General features: G+C 38.5%; 1 protein-coding gene across 1 annotated transcript; it reads left to right on the top strand.

The window, feature by feature from the left end:
• Positions 1-1072: 1072 nt before the first annotated feature.
• LOC118828044 (cytochrome P450 2C23-like) lies at positions 1073-23444 on the top strand. The gene is made up of 9 exons (XM_036734432.1): positions 1073-1296; positions 11473-11635; positions 11949-12098; positions 12464-12624; positions 14870-15046; positions 16950-17091; positions 18286-18473; positions 19820-19961; positions 20453-23444. Exons 1-9 carry the CDS (start codon positions 1120-1122, stop codon positions 20632-20634), a joined length of 1482 nt encoding a protein of 493 aa, XP_036590327.1. The 5' UTR covers positions 1073-1119; the 3' UTR covers positions 20635-23444.
• Positions 23445-24482: the final 1038 nt, after the last annotated feature.

Raw genomic sequence — 24482 nt, 5'->3', positions numbered from 1 at the left:
TGGTACACTAATACACTGCTGGTGGAGTTGTGAAGTGAGCCAACCATTCTAGAGAGCAATTTGGAACTATTCCCAAAGGGCTATAAAAATTTACATACCCTTTGATTTAAATACCCTACCTAATACTGGTATTAGGTCTGTATCCCAAAGGGATATAAAAAAGGAACTGGATTCCTATGTACAGAAATTTTTATACCATCTTTATTGCGATGGCAAAGAATTAGAAAATAAGGGGAGGCTTATCAAATGGGGAATGACTGAACAACTTTTAAGATATGATTGTGATGGAATACTATAAGAAACGAGGAGCAGACAGACTCCATTATAACCAGAAATACTTATATCAACTGATGCTGAGTGAGGGCATCAAAACCAGGAGAACATTACACATGATTACAGACACAAGGTATCTGTAAGGACTAATTTTGATGGACTCAGCCCTGCTCATCAATGCAAGATTTAAAGAACACTTCAAAAGAGTCAGGGAGGAAAAAGCTATGCACATCCAGAGAAAGAATTACAGAATCTGAATGCAGATTTAGGCAAACTATTTGCTTTCTTTTTTTCCTTCTTTTTTGGTTTTGTTTTTTTCTTTCTCATGATTAATTCCATTGGTCATAATTCTTCTTTACAACTGGACTATTATGTAAATAATTTCAATGTGAAGGTATGTGTAGAACCTATATCAGATTACTTGCCTTCTTGGGTGGGGGGAGAGATGAGTAGAGGGAGGGAGAGAAAATTTGGAACTCACAAACTTGTGGAACTGAGTGTTGTAAACTAAAAATAAAAAAGTAATGAAAAAAATTGATTGTTGACAGCCTGTGACTCCCAACAAGATGATCTTGAAAAAAACTTCCCTACTCCCACTCTCCCTATATAATGTAGTACTAGGTTAGAGTCAGGGACACAATCCAAAGCAACAAATCTGTAGACATTTCCTTAATAACCTCTTGGTTGCTAAACTAGTAAAAGTTAATGGAAAACAAATCCTGTTTGCCTAGAAGGGCTATCTGTTTATTGATTGGACATTCCCACCCCTTGTTTTCTACCAATGACAATAAAAGTCAGTCAACCGAGCTGGTACCTCTGAGAGCTGTAGGACCATCTCTCAGAGCAATGGATCCTTGGGGACTCACTACTACTGCCCTCCTGGCTTGTGTTGTTTTCCTGATCTTATCACTATGGAACCAAGGATTCAAAAGGGGGAAGCTCCCACCAGGTCCCACTCCTCTTCCCTTTATTGGCAACATTCTGCAATTGGATTTCAAAAACATCACTACATCATTTTCACAGGTAAAAGGATTGGATTTTGGGTTTGGATTATAGCTGCTTGGATTGTAGGGGGAGACACAAAAGTTTTAAATGAATAATTGAATCAGGACTCGTAGTGATTTAGAGTCCTAGGTCATGGAAGGGGTGAGTCAAGGGATCTATGAGTGACATCACTATTAGCAATGATGTCAGGCATCCATTTTTTGTTTTGTGGAAGCTTTGATAGCAGAAGGAGAAATTCAGCAACAGTACCAAACATTCACCTTTTGCAATGCATCATACTAGGCTATGTGAATACAAAGACAAAAAAACTCATTCAATTAAGGAGAATTTTTTCAGGACCTACTATGTGCCATGCACTGTGTCAGACATGAGAGAGAAACATATGCTGAATGCAACAGTATCTACTTGAAAGGAAATATTTCCGGTCATTCAGTAGCTTACTTTCCACTAGTGGGACACAACAAATTCATAGACAAGCACGTATAAGGTAATTAGGGGCGAGAGAAAGCACTTGTAGCTGGGGTACCCAAAAAGTTTCAAGTTGGAGAGCTGGGCCTTGAAGGAAGTAAAACATTCTAATAAGAAGAGAGGGAGTAACAAATTCCTGGCTTGAGAGACAGTCTCGGCAAAGGTAGTAGTTGGGAGAAAATATAGGCAGCAGGTTAGTTTGACAAGAATGCAAATTTTGGGGTCAGTGGTAATACAAAATAAATTCTAGACAATGAGGTTGGAACCAGCTATGGTCAGATTAAAGTACCAAGTTAGGGAAGCAGTAGGGAGCCCTGCAGACTTTTGAGTGGATGAAAGAAATGATCAGAACTAGGCTACAGGAATATCAAGTTGTTAGTTGTGTGGATTATTCACTGTAAAGGAGAAATATTAGAAGCAGGGGATTGAACTTTGAGGTCATTTAAACAATAGAGCTACCATGTGCTCAGTATTATGGGGGTCATATAGAGTAAGAGATTTCAGCTGCTTGTGAATTGGAAAGGCCTTGTGCTTCTTATGGCAAATGAATAAAACATGTGGTAAAGCTGTACATTTAATGCCATTTCTCCTGATGAAAACAAGATCTTTTCTGATACCAAACCACTGGACAGTGCACAGGAATTTCATGGTGGGAGTTTTCTAGTCTTCAGTAGCTGTGGCTTCAGCACCTACAGAAGAAGTTGGCAGGGGCTGCTTCCTGGGCTGATGTTGGGGGAAGCTGGGATGGAAGTAGGAACAGTGGTCTGCTGGGCTGGGCTGTCACTTCTAGGAATCTTGGGCTTATGTGCCTGCCAGAGTCAGTTATTTAGTAATCACTTAGAGAGTGTAATGGCAGTTCATGAAATCTCCAAGAGAGTTGAAAGAAAAGAGGGCCCAGAAAGGAGCCTTGATTGGCAGGAGATTTATGATGATCCAGCAAGGCAGATTGAGAATAAGCAGCTAGACATTTAGTGAGAGAATGAGAAGACACAAGTGTCATGGAAACCAAGAGATTTCTTCATTGCTCTAGTTCCTATCTACTTTTCTCTATCTTTTATGGGGAGAGGGAATTTTTACTTTTCTTTTCATTTGTATTTCTGGATGCCTTATGGAGCCATTATCTTCAAATTATTCCAGAAGATAAAGAAACAGAGTCTGTAAAATAAAAGCCAGTTATTTTTATGTCAATCTTTCACAAATTTTGAGAACAGCTCAATAAAAAAGATAAATGATGAAGATCAGAAAGGGGATACAATGATCGTGAAGAGCCACCATGTTTTCATCAGGAACAGATGATGCTTGTTTAACATCATGTCCTTCTTTGACAGAGATATGAAAGTTTAAACTTATTTTAAAAGAAACCTATGGACACTGGAAAGAAGACCTCACAACAGAGAATGGCTCTAAGAACATTGCACAGTTTTATGAAAAAGATAAGGTTATGAGTGCTAAGCACAGAATCATCTGAATCTTGGTAGTGACATTGAGAACAACAAAGAAGATTGTTTATTTAAACATTCTTTTGGGAAAAAGCAGGATTGACTATGGGAAAGGACACTTGCTTGGGGTGAATGACAACAACAGAGAGGAGACAAAGCCAGGCCTTTTTCATTTGACTATAGTTTTCTCTGGCAAGGAGAATGACTCATGCCTTGGAAACGATGGGAGAGAAATGACTAATTGAGAGGTTATGCTCAAGAAAAGTAAGGGAGTTGTAAAAGAACAGCTGATTTTAATTTTTCAAAGAAAAAGAATCCATTTTTTCCCCTCCTGACTCAAGCTCCCACCTTTCATTGAAAGTCAAATCCCTGTAGCAAAAATGCAGACAGGGAAAACAAATTCCCACATTATTCATTTCCATACCGTTTGTGGTATTCTTGTGGAATTCTGAGGCCAGCGATGAGGAAGCTGTAGCCTCAAGGCTACATGTGGCCCTCTAGGTCCTCAAGTGTGGCCCTTTTACTGAATCCAAACTTCATGGAACAAATCCACTTAATAAAAGGATTTGTTCTGTAAAACTTGGACTCAGTCAAAAGGCTGCACCCAAGGACCTATAAGGCTACATCTGTCCTTGAGGCCACAGATTTCCCACCACTGCCTGAATGTGTCCCATTTCTTTCAGAATTTGGATAGCATATTTCATCATAAATCCCTTGGAATGCTGAGTTGTTACTATAGTCGTCATACTTCTCAAGCTTTTATTGTTATTTTTATTGAACAAGTTGTTCTTGATTTGCTGACTTGATTCTGCATCAATTCACACAAATTTTGTCAAGGTCTTCTAAGACCATCCTTTTCTTCATTCTTGGTAGTACAGTAATATTCCAACATATTCATATACAATTATTACTCCAATAACATGGCATATGCTTTCCCCAAAAATCACCCCCTCTATCAAAAGTTGTGCAATAAAACCCAAAGAGTTTATGTGAGAATGGGTTTAGGGGTTTGGTAAGTTCGTCAATGACCTATAAGAAAGAGAGGAACCTAATAAATTGGTAGAAGAGTTTTAAAATTGAGAAATGATTCAGAAATACATAGATACTATATTGATCTTGGCTAGACTTGTCCTCCACAAATGGATAGCCTGTAACGAAGTCTTTATTGCCACTAGGACCTTTTTGTCTAGACAGAATATGCCAGAAATTATTTTTTACCAATCTATAAAAAGGCCATCATGGACCATGTACCATGTGCTAGGTCCCAAGGATACAGAGAGAAAGGAAAACTGACCCTTGCCCTCAAGTTTTCACATTTGAATGAGAAAGATAAAAGGCATTGGGCACAGACACACTTATTAAAAAGACGTCATGACATGAAATAATTTTTCAAATGCAACAATTGTTTGAAAAAGATAGTATAATGTAAGTTATAATTGAAAGCATTTATAGTACTATATAACTGTTTTAAAAAGGATATACATAAACATTACAACAAATTACTGGGTCTACAGCCCTGGGCCACTACTGACCCTGAGCCCCAGACTTCAAGGCATGCCAAACCTGTGGACCTTTAAGCTAGAGGCTGTAGGGAAGGAATTGAAGGGAAAGGGAGTGAGACCCAACTGTTCTCTGTTCACAGCTCCTAACTGCACCATAAAATATGCAATGAATGCATCACTTTACGCTGTCAAAGACCTTAGGTTTGCTTGTGGAAGTTGGCATGGAAAGGAATGCAGCATGTAAGTTATTGTGAAGTGGTGCTATTTTCTGTGTTCTTGCTGCTTCTCAGGGAAGAGATAATACCAAAGTCAACTGAAAATTTAAGTTATGTTCAGCATGTTTACTAATGTATCAATGATAGAAGAACAAATTCTAATTTTCAAAACAGATCATAGCAAAACTGACTATTATTATTCCTTCATCCATTCCCCAGTTGATGGATACTTCCTTAGTTTCTAATTCTTTGCCACCATAAAAAGAGCTGCTGTAAATATTTGTGTGTGTGTGTGTGTGTGTATACATACATACATACACACACACACACATATATATACATATGCATATATATACACACATGTATTCCTATACATACACATGTATATTACAAGCCCACATATATACCTATACACATGTATATATATATGCATACACATATACTCATATACCTCTACATATAGATAGATACATAGATACATAGATGAGTGTGTATGTATCTATATAGTGTGTGTGTCTCTGTGTCTGTGTGTATACATATAAGTATATCTCCTTTCTCTCTTTACTTGATCTCTTTGTAGTAGTGTTATTGCTTGGTCAAATGGTATGAATGCTTTAATGCATTTGGGACATAGTTCTAAAATTCTTTCCAGAAATGATGGACAAGTTGAAAGCTCCATCAAAAATACATTAATAACAATTTCCCCCTCCCAAGCCCCTCCATTATATGCATTATCCTTTTTTGTCAACTTTGTCAATCTGAAGGAGATTCTCAGAGATATTTTAATTTGTGTTACTCTAATTATCAATGATTTGAAATACTTTTTATATGGCTATGTATAGTGTGAGCTCCTTCCTCTAAAAATTGCTTTGTATCCATGTATCTTTGCTCCCAAATCATCCATAGACTGGTAAGGCCTTATATATCAAGAGGACTATTATATAAAGGACATATTTCTGGCTCTGCTAGCTCCTCCATAATTCCTTAAACCAATATCTATGAGTCATTTCTCATGTATCATAACCATATGTAAAATAATGTAAAATACTAAAATCATTTCTCTCCTCCTTTTCCCTTCTCCCCTCATATCAATGAGCTGAGTTACAGCAGCAGTTTCATTGATGTACTCTGAAATTTTATACCACAGTGTCTCTTGGTCATACATTTCCATGCACTTCAAATCCTCTTCTTCCCCCCAAAACTTCCTAATCTTTCTTCAGAGATTTTGTTACTTGGACAAATATTTAATTGAATTTTTCAAACAATAAAAAAACATTGATTAGGTACCTACTACAGGTCTGACACTATCCAAGGTTCTGATAATGCAAAAGCAAATGAAATGGGCTCTGTCATCAAGGAGATTTCCTTTAATTGTTTTTTTTTTTAATTTATTTAATATATTTAGTTTTCAGCATTGATTTTCACAAACGTTTGAATTACAACTTTTTTCCCCATTTCTACCCTCTCCCCACTCCAAGATGGCATATATTCTGGTTGCCCCATTCCCCAGTCAGCCCTCCCATCTGTCACTGCACTCCCCTCCCATCCCTCTTTCCCTTCTTCTCTTGTAGGGCAAGATAAATTTCTATGCCCCATTGCCTGTGTATCTTATTTCCTAGTTGCACATAAAAACTTTTTTTGTTGTTATTGTTTTTGAATGTCTGTTTTTAAAACTTTGAGTTCCAAATCCTCTCCCCTCTTCCCTCCCCACCCACCCTCCCTAAGAAGGCAAGCAATTCAACATAGGCCATATACATCTCATTATGTAAAACTCTTCCACAATACTCATGTTGTGAAAGATTAACTATGGTTTGCTCCTTCCTAACCTATCCCCCTTTATTGAATTTTCTCTATTGACCTTGTCCCTTTTCAAAAGTGTTTGTTTTTGATTACCTCCTCCCCCCCATCTGCCCTCCCTTCTATAATCCCCACTTTTTTATCTTCTTCCTCCTTCTTTCCTGTGGAGTAAGATACCCAATTGAGTGTGTATGGTATTCCCTCCTCAGGTCAAATCCGATGAGAGCAAGATTTCCTCATTCCCCCTATTCCCTTCCTACAAAACCACTTTTTCTTGCCACTTTTATGTGACATAATTTACCCCATTCTATCTCTCCCTTTCTCCCTCTCTCAATATATTCCTCTCTTATCCCTTAAATTGATTTTATTTTTTTAGATATCATCCCTTCATATTCAACTACGCTGTGCCCTTTGTGTATATACCTACCAATATACATACACAGACACACACATATGTATATATATATGTATACACACATTATACACACACACACACACACACACACACACACACACACATATATATATATATATATATATATATATATATATATATATGTATATGTACATACATATTCCTTTCAGCTACTATGATATTGAGGTCTCATAAATCATACACATCATCTTTCTATATAGGAATATAAACAAAACAGTTCAACTTTAGTGAGTCCCTTATGATTTCCCTTTCTTGTTTACCTTTTCACGCTTCTCTTGGTTCTTGTGTTTGAAAGTCAAACTTTCTATTCAGCTCGGGTCTTTTCACTGAGAAAGCTTGAAAGTCCTCTATTTTATTGAAAATCCATATTTTGCCTTGGAGCATGATACTCAGTTTTGCCGGGTAGGTGATTCTTGGTTTTAATCCTAGCTCTATTGTCCTCTGGGATATCATATTCCAAGCCCTTCGATCCTTTAGGGTACAAGCTGCTAGATCTTGTTTTATGCTGATTGTGTTTCCACAATACTCAAATTGTTTCTTCTGGTTGCTTGAAGTATTTTCTCCTTGACCTGGGAGTTCTGGAATTTGGCGACAATGGTCCTAGGAGTTTTCTTTTTGGGATCTATTTGAGAAGGCGATTGGTGGATTCTTTCAATTTCTATTTTGCCCTGTGGCTCTAGAATATCAGGGCAATTCTCCTTGATAATTTCTTGAAAGATGATATCTAGGCTCTTTTTTTGATAGTGACTTTCAGGTAGTCCAATAATTTTTAAATTGTCTCTCCTGGAACTATTTTCCAGGTCAGTGGTTTTTCCAATGAGATATTTGACATTGTCTTCCATTTTTTCATTCCTTTGGTTCTGTTTTTTAATATCTTGATTTCTCATAAAGTCACTAGCTTCCACTTGTTATAATCTAATTTTTAAGGTAGTATTTGCTTCAGTGGTCTTTTGGACCTCTTTTTCCATTTGGCTAATTCTGCCTTTCAAGGCATTCTTCTCCTCATTGGCTTTTTGGAGCTCTTTTGCCATTTGAGTTAGTCTATTTTTTAAAGTGTTGTTTTCTTCAATATTTTTTTCAGTATTTTTTGGGATCTCCTTTAGCAAGTCATTGACTTGTTTTTCATGGTTTTCTCACATCCTACTTATTTCTCTTCCCAATTTTTCCTCTACTTCTCTAACTTGCTTTTCCAAATCCTTTTTGAGCTCTTCCATGGCCTGAGACCAGTTCATGTTTTTCTTGGAGGCTTTTTGTGTAGGCTCGTGGACTTTTGTTGACTTCTTCAGACTGTATGTGTTGGTCTTCTTTGTCATCAAAGAAAGATTCCAAAGTCTGAGACTGAATCTGGGTGCATTTTCGCTGCCTGGCCATGTTCCCAGCCAACTTACTTGACCCTTGAGTTTTTCATCTGGGTATGACTGCTTGTGGAGCAAAGAGTGCTTTGTTCCAAGCTTGAGGGGATGTGCCATTCATTTCAGAGGTATTTCTATATAGTCAGCTCTGCCACCCCTGCACTCCTCCCTCCTCAAGACCCACTAACCTGGACCTGACGCAAATCTTCAGCAGCCTCTGCACTCCTGCTCTGATCCACCACTTAATTCCTCCCACCACGTGGGCCTGGGGCCAGAAGCAACTGCAGCTTGAGTTCTGTAGCTGCACCTCCCCCGCTGCCCCTGGCCGGTAGCCAAACCACGAACTCTGTCCCCCACAGCTTTTCCCACTAACCTTCTCTGTTGTCTTTGGTGTTTGTGGGTTGAGAAGTCTGGTAACTGCCACAGCTCACTGACTCAGGGTGCTAGGGCCTGTTCTGCCTGGCTCCTGGTCTGGTTGGTCCTGCTGCCTCTCATGCTGAGCTCCGATCCCCTCTACTCTGTGCATGATAGACCTCATCCAGTGACCATCCAGTCTGTCCTGTGCTGGATCTTAGCTTCCCTCTGCCATTTTGTGGGTTCTGCAGTTCTAGAATTTGTTCAGAGCCATTTTTATAGGTTTTTGGAGGGATCTTTCCTTTAATTGTTACAGGTAAAATGTACATATATGAATAAAAATATTAGGATTTTTGTTATTTTGCTGTTTGAACAGAGCCAAAATTCATATGAAATATGCATCTAGTAAACACTAAGCTAGGAGGCTGCAGAGACAATGCATTTACCCAAGGCAAAGTCTGTCTCAGTGCATTGTTTCCCACTTTCTTATTCGTACATTTTTTTTCTCGGATTCTTGTTTGTACCAAAAGAAAATCTTTTGAGTTAATACTTAGTAAAACCTGATAACAAGTTCTGTTTTGTGATTATTTGACAAATATGCATTGCCAAGTTATTACTTAGCTGTAGACTACTAAATTACTCATTAATCACCCTACACTAGAACGATGTTTTTAAGTGAAAGAATATGCTTCTGAACTAGTAAATTTGGTCTCAAAAGGAACTTAGATCCTAGTGGAAGAATAACTATATCTCTCTGTCCAGAAACCTGGTGCTTGACACACTTGATTGATAAAATGGCTATACATACATCTCAGTAGGTACGTATGTTTGCTGAAAAGTCGAAAACCCTTAGAGGCCAGACATGGTGGAAAAACTGAAGAAACTTCCATAAATTCTAAAGTCAGGATCTATGGCCTTGCTGAAAGACTCTCCTCACTGCCACTATTCTGGGTCAAAACAGGATTGGATTAGTCTAGTAACAGAGAGCCACCCAACCTATTCAAGCAACGATGGCTTATCAGTGAGGTAGTCTTACAGTTCAATGAGGTTTTCAAGTGAAGTTTTCTATGGTAGTTCATCTTTTTTGATTGATGCATTCACCAATTCCACCCATTTGTGAAGTGTTATGAGGGCAGACCGAAAATGGCTCCAGAGTTGTGAGTTAGCCTACACATGTATTTCTCTGCAATGGTGCAGTAATTTTGTGTTCATTCTCTCCTTGTAGAACTCAGAGAGCTTTAGCAGTCATGCCTTTGAGGGCCAAAACTTCTGGAGTGGATACAGTTTGTGGAAATTAACCAATGGGAATATGTGAGAATTTACAACATAAACCTATAAAAATATGTTCAAAATAGATGTAAGGTGATATTTGGAGGGAAGTCACTAGCTGCTGGGGGAGGGTCAGGAAAGACCTTGTGTAGAAAGTGGTAATTCTAAGATCAGAGGCAAAGTAGGAGTGCATCCAGGCTTGCAAAAGCCTTGCAAAAGTAAGGCTATGGGAAATAGAGTATTGGATGTGGAAAAACAAGAAAGTCAATTAGTCCAAACCATAGAATAGTTGAAGAGGGATAAAAAAATTGTAAAGATTCCAGCCAGGTTGTGAAGGGTTTTAAATGCCAGAGAAGTTTACAATTTGTCCCAGATGTAATAGGGAACCACCAAAGTTTGTTGATCAGGAGAGCACAATGGTCAGACCTGAGCTTATATAGTGATGTCTTAGCCAGAAGTAAGGAAATTTGAAAGAGGGTGGCCTTTTAGGGTAAAGATAATTCTATTTTGTATTTATCAAGCATAATATCCAGGGATGACTGTGGATATTCCAGAGAGGTAGTAGGGTAAAATATATAGATCTGGGATTTATCTCCATAGTGATAATGACATTACCATGTGTGAGTACAGAAAGCGAAGATGGCCCAGGGCAGAACCACAGGGAAAACCCACAATTCAGTATGGACTGTGATTGAGGAAAGGAGGCTAATAAGGAGCAATAATGCAGGTAAGAGGGAAAGAGAGACAATGTGACACACAGAGAGATATAGGACAGAGAGACACAGAGTGATCTGAGAAACCCAGAGAGAAAGGAATAGATTGAAGAAGAAGGTACTCAACAGTGTCAAATGCTGTAAAGAAGAATATGGATTGAGATAATATCACATTTGGCTAGTCAGAGACCATTAGTAATTTTGGAGTGATCAGTTGAAGGTGATGAGTGATGAGTGAGGAATTACTGCAAACATTTAACAACAGATAGGAGAGGCAATGAGAGTAGATAGTTTTTGTTAGGAGATGGCATTTTGGATGTGCCATCTACACAAAATTGACTCTAGGACTTTTTACACTATATAGATACCAATGGAGTACACAGGGAAACTGCCTGAGAAAAACACTGTGCCACATAATGAAAGGGATTCCCAGGGAGCAAATTAAAAGGAATGAGAATACTACTTTGTTGTCCCACAGCTTATGCTTTTGTACACCCAGAATTCATTAACAACACATGCACTCATGTATACATAGGTACACACATGTACACATGCATATAATATGTTATGAAGAAGTTGTGGGGATAAATTCCATCTTTCTAAGTTTTTGTACTGAACTTTGTTCTATTTCTTGGCATGCTTTTCACAGTTGGCTGAAAAATATGGCCCCATCTATACTCTTTATATTGGAACCCAGCCTGTTGTGGTGCTACATGGATATAATGTTATGAAGGAAGCTTTAATTGATCAAGGAGATGTTTTTATGGAGAGAGGAGATATACCAATATTTGAAGATTTAGCCAGAGGACAAGGTAACTTTAGTTTACTTAAAAGAGGCACAGAAAATCAAAATGCATGGCAGAGTATATCAAGTAGAATATGTCTCTCTGGAGTATGGTTACTAGCTTCATTTTTATTGTTCTATTCCCAGGATCTAGCACAAGACCTCTATTTGGTAGGTACCTGATACATACCATGCTGCTATTGATTTTTGGGCTGAATTGAATAAAATTAAACACGATCAATGAACTAAGACAGAAAGTTCACATCCAACATACATACTGGTGCCCTCCCACCACCTCAAGTGTTAGAATGATGAATGTCCTATTCTTCTCCTTTGTCTAGGACTTGTTTTCAGTCATGGCGAGCGGTGGAAACAAATCCGCAGATTTTCTCTCATGACCCTAAGGAACTTCGGAATGGGGAAAAGAAGCATTGAACAAAGAGTTCAAGAAGAAGCCCAATGTTTGGTGCAGGAGCTCAGGAAAACAAAGGGTTGGTTTTCATTTCTTTCCTCCTGGGCTTGTGGGATCCAACTGCTCAACCATTCCAAGTCCTAAATATATTTGCTCTGGGAATCATTTCAAAAGTCTCTGCTTGATCCACCGACCCAGTAATAACTCTGCTGGGCCAGAGAACTCCCTTCTTTTTATTTTTTCTTGCACTCAGGTATTGTAAGCTTATCTATCCTTCCCATAAGTAACAAATGAAAGTGTCCAGGAGAATAATATTCATTAGCCTTAAAGGAACGAAGCACCACATCCAGGTGTGAGCAGAAGAGATGCCCAAACCTCACCTGATTGGAAACATTTCTATTAAAGTTGCATTTCACCCCCTTTGGTAACTTTTCTCCACATTAGGTCAGCCCACTGATCCCACGTTCATCCTTAGCTGTGCCCCATGCAATGTGATCTGCTCTATTCTTTTCCGTGATCGATTCAAGTACAATGATGAGAAATTTCTATATCTGATGAACTTGTTCAATGAAAACTTTCATCTCTTTAACAAACCATGGATTCAGGTAAGGTCATAACTCTCTTCTTATTCTGTGGTTATTTGCTGAGTTTTAGAAACAGGATAAGTATACCATATCTTCTCATCTCTTAGCAAGATTCCCAATACTCATGAGAAAACACTATCACATACCATGAACTAAAGGACAATACCATCATGTGATATTTTTGGTTCCCTAATAAGATGCAAGGTAGATATTTTGTTTCTAGTAGGCATCATCTGAGCTAGTTCTAGGTCACACAAATGGTTAAGTTAGAGTGAGCAATGTCTGATTGGGGCCTGCGATATTCCAAGTAGGATTATGTTTGTAGATGTGGCCAACTAAAATATTTATCAACAAAGAGACTTCCAAGGCTGTTCTAGAGAGAATAGGGAGGACTGCTGGTCAAAGTAAAATGGATAAGCCACTTAGACCAATAGCCTACACTGACTCTGCAGGTGCTCTGGCTTAGCCTCTACAATGAATGGATTTGTGTCTATTTCACAGGACCAAAGCCCTTATTCACTGAAGCCAGAGATAAGGATCTTCATCCAACCAAAAAATGAGCTTCCTTTTCCTTTGCCCATGTTCTGTTGCATTTAGAACTCTGGGATGTATATTAAAGCTAAACTCTTCTCTGGTAGACTTTGAGCTTTTTGAGGATGATTACTGCTCCATTGTTGTCTGTATCACAATAGTCCAATGAATTATTTGGTTCATAGTGAGTACTGAAAAAGTGCTTTATTGAATTTCATTAACTATTTGTGAATTCAATTGAATTAATTGGATAACTTGTTGTCTCTTTGTCTTCTTTGTTATCTTTCTTATTCCAAGGTTAGTAGATTTCTCCTTAACTGAAATGTCAGCCTCTTCTGAATGAGGACATGATATTATGCCATCTGGTCCCCTCAGTGGGTAGCATGGCACTGGACAAATTAGTTTGGAGACATTTGCCAATTGAGGGTTAGATTTGAGAGGATTCATGAAACTCTTGGATTCGTGCAGAGTAGCTCACTACTCCCAAGTGCCTAAGAAGGCTATTCCTTTGAGTTCTCCTTGGATTGAGGGACCACAAGATCAGAGAATTTAGAGACAGAAAAGAATTTAATAGGGGCAGCTAGGTGGCACAGTGAATAGAGTGCCAAGCCTGGAGTCAGGAGTACCTGAGTTCAAATCCGGCCTCAGACTCAACACTTTCTAGAAGTGTGACCTAGTCACTTAACCACAATTGCCTTGTCTTCCTCCCTCCAGCAAAAGAAAAGAATTTAATGAATAGAGGGCTATAATTGGATTCAGGAAGAATGAGTCTGAAAACTACCCGAAACACTTAAGAGTTGTATGGCCCTGAGAAAGTCATTTCACCTTTCTCCCCTTCAGTTTCCTTCTCTGTAAACTGGGGATAATAATAGCACCTACCTACTAAAGTTGTTGTGAGACTCAGTCAAGGTAATATATGTAAGTACTTTGGGCACTTATACAGTGCTATACTAAATGCTAGCTAGTATTGGTTATTAACTGCAGGAAAGTAGAAAAAATTGAGGTATGCAAAAGTGTCATGATTTACCTGGGGTGATCCAATTTGTCACGGGGCGAGAATCCTGACCCAGCTCTTCTGATTCCAAGTCCAATGGACTTTGTACTTATAATTAAATTTATTAATTTATTTTTATTAAATTTATTACTTATAAATAAATTTAAAATTTATGGGTACAAGCCAATCTTATTTTGCTCAGGATTAAGCTCATATTTGCAGGATTACTTATTTAGGACTATAACCCAATTATAATTGTCTGCTGAAGAATAGACAACATCATCTTGAAAAAACAGACTTGAAGTAATCTTAGCAAGAAACATGAATCTTTAACATCTCCAAGTCCTTTTGCTGATATGGTGAATTCCATCACCATGGTCAGGTCAAGGCTCCTTTGTCTTGCCACAGAGACTGAGTGGTGATAAATACTACCCACTTCACAGTAGAGAGGGAAATGAACTTAAGATGTAGAATGTGTGATAGTTCTGGCTATTGCCAAGGTGGTGATTTGTTTTGCTTCACTATGTATATTTTGTTGAATTTTTTTTTTACTTTTTTCCCCAATTTGCAGTGAAGTTGAGAGAGAAAATACATTTTGTCAATGAAAAATTTAATTAAATTTAAAAAGAAACGCAATGCCCTTGAAGAAAATACAATAGTTTGTAAATAGAGATTTCAAATAGTTTCTTCAAGACAGTAAATGCGTATGTGTTTGTTTGTGTTTGGGGTGTGTGTATGTAGCTCTACAACTTTTTACCAGCATTCAGAGCATACCTCCCAGGAGAACATAAAAGAATTTTTAAAATTTTAGAGGAAATTAAACGTTTCATTTTGGAAAGAGTGAAGGAGCACCAAAAGATACTGGACCCCAACAACCCACAAGACTACATTGACTGCTACCTCTCCAAAATGCAGCAGGTAGGATGAATGTGGTAAGCATTGTAATTGTTGAGTAAGGCTGATATTCCAAGGATTCTTACAGAACACTCTCTTCAAAGCATAGGAAGGAATATCAGAGAGAGTTTTAAGGTACCTAGATCCCCAAGGATGCCATTGGCTTTCTAGGAACTGGTCTTTGGTCTGACCATGTCCATTATGTTATCTCTGTATGGGAAATAAGATTGGAATAATTCTGCTTTACTTGGTGATGAGCTGGTGATCTGTACTTTCCTGGTTGGAAGAGGATATTGTATTGGAGAACTTTTGTAGGGATCAATTAATAAACATTTACCAGGCACCTACTATGTACCAAGAACTCTGCCAAATGAGAAAGACACAAAGGAGGCAAAAGATAGCTCCCGCCCTCAAAGAGCTTAAAATCTGATGGGAGAGATGATATGCAAAGAAATAAACACAACGTAAGCTGTAAACATGAGCAATGGGTTGCAGAGAAGGAGTTGGTGTCAAACAGACTTGAATCCAAAACCCAATTCAGACACTTCCCATGTATATAACCCTGGGACAGTTACATCACCACTGTCTGCATTTCTTTTTAGCTGACATCTAATCTTTCTTCTATGGGTCCATCTTTTTATCAAATATTTATTTCCTCCCGTTCATGAAGAAAACATAAACAAAACCCTGATAAAGATAAGGATAATTAATAAAAATACATTTGTATATTGGCTATGTCCAAAAATATGTATCTCATTCTTCATACCAGCCCTATGCTCATGATTGATAATTGAATGGACATGAGTACAAAAATTTTTCAAAATTGTTCATTTTTTAAAATTTATGGGTACAAGCCAATCTTATTTTGTTCAGGATTAAGCTCATATTTGCAGGATTACTTATTTAGGACTATAACCCAATTAGCTTTGATTTTCACATTATGGTTTTCACCTCACTAGATCTCAATTTGCTTTTCTATTAAATGAATATTTGGGGTCAAGTGATCTCTAAGGTTCTTCCAATCTCTACATCACAGGAGCTTGCATATTTCAGAGAATTTCATGGAATTTTTGAGTTGGAAGAGACCTCAGGAACACCTAATTTAACAGTTGTCACACAAAAGGCTTAGACTTCTTTTGCTTCCTCACTCCCAGAAGACATAACTCATAACATTTGTTTAAAATTACAGAGACACATTTCATTTCCACATGAGTGGATAATGTCCAAGAATGAAATGACCTTATTCATCAAGTAATAGATTCCAAGTTGTGGAAATCTTCAAGCTGAGGCTGGACAACTATTTAAAGGAGATTTTTGAAAAGGAAATTTCTTATCAGTCATGGATTGACTGGTTGAATTCAATTTCTCTACAAAATTTGAAATACTGTATTGTTCAGCCCCCCAATTTTTCTCTCAATTCCCCTTTCTGAAAAAACTGAAATTCCTACTTCTCACTGTTTCTTAAAAACTAAAATGCTATCCTATTTTGTGGTGAAAGTATCAGCATGAGAGATCTCTTAGGAGGTTAGTAAGTTTTTAAGTGACTTACTGGATCAGGTCCTCACCATACCATATGTATCATAGATAATAAATAGAGAGTGGGAAGGGATCCAACTCTCATGTTACCTATGAGGAAACTGAGGCCTAGAGAAATTGACTTTTCCATGGATACATACCCCTTAGCTGAAGCTAAATTTTAATCCAGATCTTTCTATCATATTTCTGGATGGCAATAAAGTTGCCTAGGAGAAACAAGCTTATGGTTGGGCAGTGGAATCTTAAGAGCATTGGAAAGATTACAGTCTCTTAGGGTAGGGAAATGAAGGTGGCGAGGTCACCTGGGACAAACTTTATGTACTTCATGTGGTTACCAATGGCTTTCTTTTCTGTCTTTTATTCCTTCATCTATTTTGTACCTCTCCTTTAGGAAAAAGATAATCCACAGTCTGAATTTGATTTGGAGAATCTAGCAATGACTGCAGCAGATTTATTTGGTGCAGGAACAGAGACAACGAGCAGCACTCTGAGATATGGCCTGCTGCTCATTCTGAAACATCCTGAGGTCCAAGGTACAGTACAAGCACCGCCATGCTTATGCTTCAGGTTTGCTTTCCCCACCCCGTGTCTTGCTTAGAAGTTGGCCCCACTTTCCCACCTTTTGTATTTGCATGATTCTCACACAGATAAACAGCAAGTCAGACTAACATAGTTAAGAAAACAGAACACTTGGATGAGGCCTCATAATTGTTTAAGTATGTGAAGGTCTGTCATGGGGAATTCAATTCATTCTAACAAACAAGTATAAAGCTCCCACTGTGCACCCTCAGTTCAATGCTTAAGGTACAAAGATTCAAATGAAATACTCTCCTTCCTCTAATGGCTTACATTCTCCCAGGGCAAGTTCTTCTGGATCTGAACAGGCAGAACTAGAAACCATGGATAGAGTTTGAAAATTAACAAATGGAGGCTTCAAATGAAGAAAGACTTGCAAACTATTAAAGTGCTCCCCAAATCAATTCACTTGCTCTAGAGGTAGTGTGTTCTCCCTTACTGGAGCTTTTCAATCAATGGCTGGGTGACCTTTTTTTCATTCAATTAGAAAGAGGATTCCTGTTCAAATATGGATAACAATAGGTGAAAATAGGCCATTTCTAATGCTGAGATCAGTGCATCAGCAATCTAAAGTATCCAGATGTTAATTGAGATACATACCTGGTGAATGGTGTAAATCAAGATGATAATGTCATCACCAGCACTATCAAATTCAGATGAAGACATCTCCTTTCTTTGGCAATAAAGGGTGCCATCAATATAAAGAATTTATGTTTTTCAAATCACTTTCCATATTAATTCATTCCATACTCTCTAAGGTTGGTGCAGACTTTATCTCCATTTTACAAATCATTGGATAATTGATTTAGAGGTGTAGGGAACCTTAGAAGACAGATAACTCATGATCCCCATTTTTCAGATGAGAAAAATGAGACTTTGATAGATTCAATGACTTGCCTGAATTTACACAGATAGGGTGTAAAGATTAATGTAAATCCAGTTCTTCCTGAGTCTTATCCACTAAACCATGGAATATTAACCTATTGCTATGGCAAAAGCCTTTGTACCCCTGACAGAGTAGAAGGTGGGCACTGAGCCCATCTGAAAATCATCTTAGGTCATATCATCAGGCAGACACTCCACACAGGCTCAACTGAACATTTCCAGGAGAGTGGGATACTCAGGGCTATTTGTATTTTTTGTCCCTGCAGCAAAAATTCATGAGGAAATTAATCGTGTGATTGGACATAATCGAGTTCCTTCCATAAAGGACAGACAAGATATGCCCTATATGGATGCTGTGGTGCATGAGGTGCAAAGATTCATTGACCTCCTGCCTCTGAACCTGCCTCATGCAGTGACTCGGGACATCCAATTCCAACAATATGTACTCCCCAAGGTCAGTACCCTTGGAGAAATGGGATATTAACTCTTATTTGGTCCAGTGATCTCATTATAGACATGAGAAAATGGAGTACCATTATGATGATCTCACTTGAAGTTCTCTTTGAGGGAATATTTTATTATTACATAGAAATACCTGGGATGCAATGCTGAATGAAGAATGAGAGGAAGGTTCGTACTTATATCTGTTCTCCCTGTTTCTCATTCACCGCAGTAATGCTCTGGAAAGAAAATGTAAATGGAAAATAACAGAGTGAGATTTTTTATGCCTTTTTCTCTTACTAGGCAGTGAAGTGGATTGTGTAAATCTTATTATCTCTTCAATTGTGTAGATGGAGCCACTGAGTCTCAGGTCAAATGACTTGGCTATGATCATTTGTGTTGGAGATGAGACTAGAACCTAGGTCTTTAGTTTCTAAAATACTGTTTTTGCTGTTACTAAATAAATATTAAATGAATTAAAATTAATTAGATTTAAGTTTCCTAGCAATGGCTGAGTAGAACTATTCTCCATCAAAAAAGAAGGGAGAATCCCACATAATTTAATATTTAATATGTTTCTTTGAGTGCATTGTTCAGTTCAAATCATCAAGGTTTCAGTAAGAACCTAATATGTGAAAATGTCAAGCGCTGTTTACACAAGGCAGGAATGGAAGGGATTTTCACCATTGAACACTATGACTTCTTCTGAAGGGAGCATAATTTGAAGACAGAAAAATCAGTCCAAAGTAATATTTGTTTTCCTTCAGATCCAAACTATGATTTGATTAGCAGAGTGGATTCCTGCTGGGGAAACTGCCTCAGGAGGAAGCCTAGTCTGCCCCTAGAGGATTTAAGCATTGCTTGGGTCATTGACCATTCACATGTCCTGCCCAAGAGTCACACACACAGCAGGTGTAGGCATGAAGTATAGACCAAGGAACTGAGGGGAGAGAGAAGACAAAGAGTTCAGGGCCTTAGCCAATGCTTCCTGGAATAGTACCCAAGTCAATCCTTGAAGAAAGCTAGAGATTCTGCAGTGCTGAAGTGAGCCAGGAGTGCCTTCCAGGCATGGGATGTGGCCATTGTAAAGTCATGAAGACCAGAGCCTTGTGGATGGGGAACAGCAGTTGCATAACTTTAACTGTAACCCCAAAGAGGGCATGATGGGGACAGCAACCTAGAAAGCTAGACTAGGGTTTATGCAGATTCTCAATGTCTTGACCTCCCAGTTGATACCATACAAAAGAAGTGTGCATTTTGTACTAGAGACAGTAGTGAGTTACTGAAGGTTCTTGAGACTGACTTGCAAAGGATATTCATGATGACAACTGACACTCCCCTGGAATTTCTTCCCTCTAGGGCACAACAATCTACCCCCTGCTCTCTCCAGTCTTGTATGACAGCAAAGAGTTTCCCAGCCCTGATCAGTTTGACCCACAGCACTTCCTGGATAGGAATGGGAAATTCAAGAAAAGTGACCACTTCATGCCATTTTCTATCGGTAAAAAGAAGCCCTTCCAGTCTCTACTTCTTACTATAGAAGGAAAATCTTGTTCCCCTTCCCACTTTTCTCTCGCTGAGCCTCCTCTTGGCAATTCTTCAGAGGATGCATCCCCCTACTGTGGCATGACACACACTTTCTTTTCTAGAATTGCCATGACCTGGTGTCTTCTCAGACCCCTCAATAATGATCTGAGTCTCTTGGATAGCTCACCTGCCCCCTTATTTTAGTGGAAGTCTGACTCCTTTGCAAGATCTACTGCACAAGGGCTTACTCTGGGAATAATGGTGTGAAGAAGGAATACCTTCCTGCCCCTAGTGACCATTAATGGATGACATGTAACTCATAATAATAGTTTTCACCATTTCTGCTCATCTGCCTACTTCTCCTTTACTCCTTTCCCCACTTGCCCTGCTATAATGAGTATGTTTCACTTTGGCTGACACTGATATTCCATGAAGATTACTAAACACAATTTGGTTTCTTTCTAGGGAAACGGTCCTGTGCCGGAGAGGGCCTGGCGAGGATGGAGTTATTTTTATTCCTTACTACCATTCTACAGAATTTCACCCTCAAACCTGTTGGGGATCCAAAGGAAATTAGTATCAAGAGCAATTACGTTGGGATCACCAACGTTCCACCACATTACCAATTATGCTTTCTTCCTCATTAAGGAAGAACAAAAAGTTGATGTGGTAAATTAAGCAGTTGGTTTCATCTTCTATACTCAATACTGTCCTGTTTTTATTGTAATTTCCTTGGAGGGAAAGAAAAATTCCCACCTCTTGATTAAAATCAGTCTTAAATTTCAGAGACAAGAGAGGCTTGTAGAATCTCTTGTATGTCATTATGTAATAGGGGCTGTGTTATAGCCATTCATGTGTAACCCTCTCACCAACATTTGCAGCCCCATCCTCAATTCTAGAATTAGGGTATGGGGGAGATATGTAAAATATCATCCCAAACCATATTAGTTTGTACTTTTCAGATTTCCTCACCCGTGATCTTGTTTTGTATTGTAGAGTTCTTGTAGGTGAATTTGGTGTACAATCAACAGGGCTGTGTTGCTAATAACTCCTGATATGCAAATCTCTGCTTGGACTTCCATACATTGATGATTCATGACTTCAAAGGTGGAATGATGATATGGAAGAATTCCTGGCTTTGGGAGCAGAGGACCTGAGATCAATCCTATCTGTAATGATAACCTGTGTGGCCTTGGGCAAGTCACTTCACCATGTATTCTCATATCAGCTTCTTCATCTCTATAATGAATGGGTTGGACCACGTGAGCTCAGAATTCCCTAATGAGTCTCCATCTATAATACTTTGATTAGTGGGGATAGTCTATTCATCCATGCTTTAGGTCCTAATTCCATCTCTCATTTCACTTTCCTCTTTTCAGCATATTGCCTCAGTAGTGAACCAGTTACTTTTTAACCTGTCCTTCACTTTCAAATACCTATGTCCTATGGAGACATGCATTTCCTTACCAAATTCCAGCACAGAATTATTCCTGCTACTTGCCTTCTCTGTTACTAGAACCTTGCTACTAAACACAGATCTCTTTTCCAACTGACTACTTCCTCTTTTCAGCATCTATTCTGAGATTTCTCCCCTCTACTGAGGCCTTTCCCATCATTTCACTCAATCCATCACTCCCATAAGATTGAACTTAATACATAACTGAAAAAAACTGTCACTATGCATTGCTAATGTATTCTTTTCTAAAATTCTTTCTTGTAAATCACCTCTCCATCATCACACACCCACTTCCTTTCTTTTGTTCCAATATGATAGAAGGGGTGGAGAGGAAAAAAAAAGGTAAAATTTCTCCTTGCACCCTCAAGGCCCACTATGTGGACCTTTGACCTTACCTACCCCTCTCTCCTCTGAGAGGTTGCACCCTCTAACCTCCACTGTCTTTTCCTAATTTTCAATTTCTCTTCATGCACTGATTCCTTTCCTACTGCTTTCAAAGAAATGCACTTCTCCTTCATCCTTAAACCAAACCAAACAAATCAAAAATCTCATTCCCAGAGATTCCCTGATTGTTTCTCACTGTATGTATTTTTCTCAGTAATCTTTCAACTCTGAAATTACGAAATATGCCTTTTTGAATATCTGCTGAGTTAAGAACAGTTCCTTCAGTTCAGTGGAAAAGGAAGGTTTGCTTCAATTTCTAGGAGGTGCAGGACATCTGATTCTTGAATGACTGGATTTTCATCTCAAAGGTACAAGAATTCTGAGTTACACAGAGCTAGCAGGAAAGCACCTGTCAATGATCTGTTCAGCCCCCATTATATTGCCTTCATCTTTCTTTCTTCCTTTCCATGGCCAAACTTATCAAAAAAAAACTATCCCCATTGGTTTCTTTCTTACCTCTTTGTGTCCCCTTTTGATTTTTTCTCAGCAATGATCCTGGAGGGGTCTGCCATTACTTCTCTACTTCCCTTAATGGATGAGGAACTCAGACAAACAGGGTCAAGTGCCTTGCCCAAGGTGACATATCTAGTAAGTCTCTGAGGCCAGATTTGAACTCCGAAAAATAAGTCTTTCTCATTCTTAGTCTAGTGATCTATGCACTGCCTCACCTAGGTACAAAGATCAACAACAGTGAGGAATCAGAAGGGACTATACAATGATACAGTATTTATACCTCTCATCTGTAGCCCCAAGAAGCTGTATCAAGTACAATGGCCAAATGCTGGTAAAACCATCTTGGCACATCAGCTAAACCAAGCTGAGTGTAACTGACAGGTCTCAAACCTGTTTGTGACTTAAGGGGATGTCTACTCAAAGCATATAAAGACTTCCCCTAGTAGAATGGAAGGATGAGAACAAATTGTTTTAATGGCCATGAAGGCAGCTGGGCCTTAGACAGACATCAAAGAGGCCAAGGCCATCTAATGTATCCTGAGCCATCACCAGTTTTTCTGATTTTTGTCTTGCCATGGACTTTGATGACACTGGAAGAGAGTAAAGCTGATAAATCCCTGATTAAAGGCAATCCATAAAGAAGGCAAGACATCACCCTAAGATGTCATTGGTCCCCTTCAAAAAGAAAGGATGAACCACAAATTACATACTGAAATGTAAAGATATTACCACTTCTCAAATTCCTAATGTCCTTATGGGTCATAGAAACTATTGAACAAAGAGCTTGGAAATGTTTTTGTTATGTATTGATGACCACCAAAGAAGAAACAAAAGGGAGGAAACAGGAATACCCTAGGGGAAACAGATAGAGATTGATTGGGGATGCTTTATGTCATATAACTGAAAGGGGGAAATAGAAGGTTTTATACAGATGATGAAAGATTTTGTATTTCTGAACTTGTGGTTTAAATATGAAGAATGGCAAACTCCTGGCTTAAGGATAGCATTCACGTCACATGGACTGGTAAGGGTTTATATGCCTGTAGTCTTTGAAATCTCTTCAAAAGGGATTAAAATTAAAAATAAAGAGAGGGAAAGAAACTACCTATGTAGTTTTTATGTATATCTTAAATACAGAGAGTACCTATGGTGTGGGAAGAATAGTAACAAGGGGAACTTTAGATTCTCTTGTAAGGAGGGAAATGTGACATTTTTGGTATCAATCAGACATCATGGGATGAGATCCATGAGGGGAATGAATCTACAGTATTCAAAAGGAAAAAGACAAAGGACAGATAAGGCATCATGGTAGGGAGAGCAGTAGCACATGAGGAAATTTTAGAAAGAGGAAAAGCAAAGGTGGAACCATTGTATTGAAGATCAAAGGAAGGGAAAATAGAAACAACTTTGTCATTGGAGATGGAAAGAAGGAACAACCAAAGAGTTTGAGAAGAGGAGGCATGAGATAAAAATGATCAGAGACTTCAAAAACTGGATATCTGCTGGAATATCCTGTCTATCTCTTTTTCTCTGTCTTCCCTCCTTCCATCTTTGGTGCTGTCTTTCTCTTTATATTTATGTCTCTCTGTCAGTCTCTGTGCCTATCTGTCTGTATTTCTTCTTCTTTAGGGGCAGCTAGGTGGCACAGTGGTTTAGGTGCCATGCTGGGACTCAGGAATACTTTAGTTCAAATCTAGCTACTGACACTTACTAGCTGTGTGACCCTGGAAATATTACTTAACTTCTGAATGACTCACTTTCCTCATCTGTAAAATGGGGATAATAATAGTACCCACATCCCAGAGCTGTTTTGGGAGGATCAAATGAGATAATAATTGTAAAGCATTTCACACAGTGCCTGGCACATAGTAAGTTCTATAAATATGTTAGTTATTCTCTCTCTGTATCTCTGGTTCTATCTCTCTGCTCTGAGTTTTTTTTCTCTCTCTGTATCTCTACCTCCTTATCTCATATCTTTGTCTCCTTGACTCTGTCCCTGATTTCTCTGTTCCTGATATTCTTTCTCTCTCTGTCTCTCCACACCCTCAAAATAATTCTTGATGTTCTTGACTTACCTAAATGAAAATTTCATGTTTCAAAAATTGAAATGTCAACTTTGGGTCTTACTCTCACCAAAGAACT

Source organism: Trichosurus vulpecula, chromosome 8 (assembly GCF_011100635.1).
Source record: "Trichosurus vulpecula isolate mTriVul1 chromosome 8, mTriVul1.pri, whole genome shotgun sequence".
Taxonomy (NCBI): Eukaryota; Metazoa; Chordata; class Mammalia; order Diprotodontia; family Phalangeridae; genus Trichosurus; species Trichosurus vulpecula.
The sequence above is the reverse complement of the archived record's forward strand: the minus strand, read 5'-3'. Positions and strand labels throughout refer to the sequence as shown.

Bases quoted from the DNA above. Each gene is read 5' to 3' on its own strand.
- LOC118828044 (XM_036734432.1), top strand. From the start codon at position 1,120: ATGGATCCTTGGGGACTCACTACTACTGCCCTCCTGGCTTGTGTTGTT. The intron at 12,099-12,463 runs GTTGGTTTTCAT...TCTCCACATTAG, and splicing joins GGAGCTCAGGAAAACAAAGG to GTCAGCCCACTGATCCCACG. The intron at 15,047-16,949 runs GTAGGATGAATG...CCTCTCCTTTAG, and splicing joins ACCTCTCCAAAATGCAGCAG to GAAAAAGATAATCCACAGTC.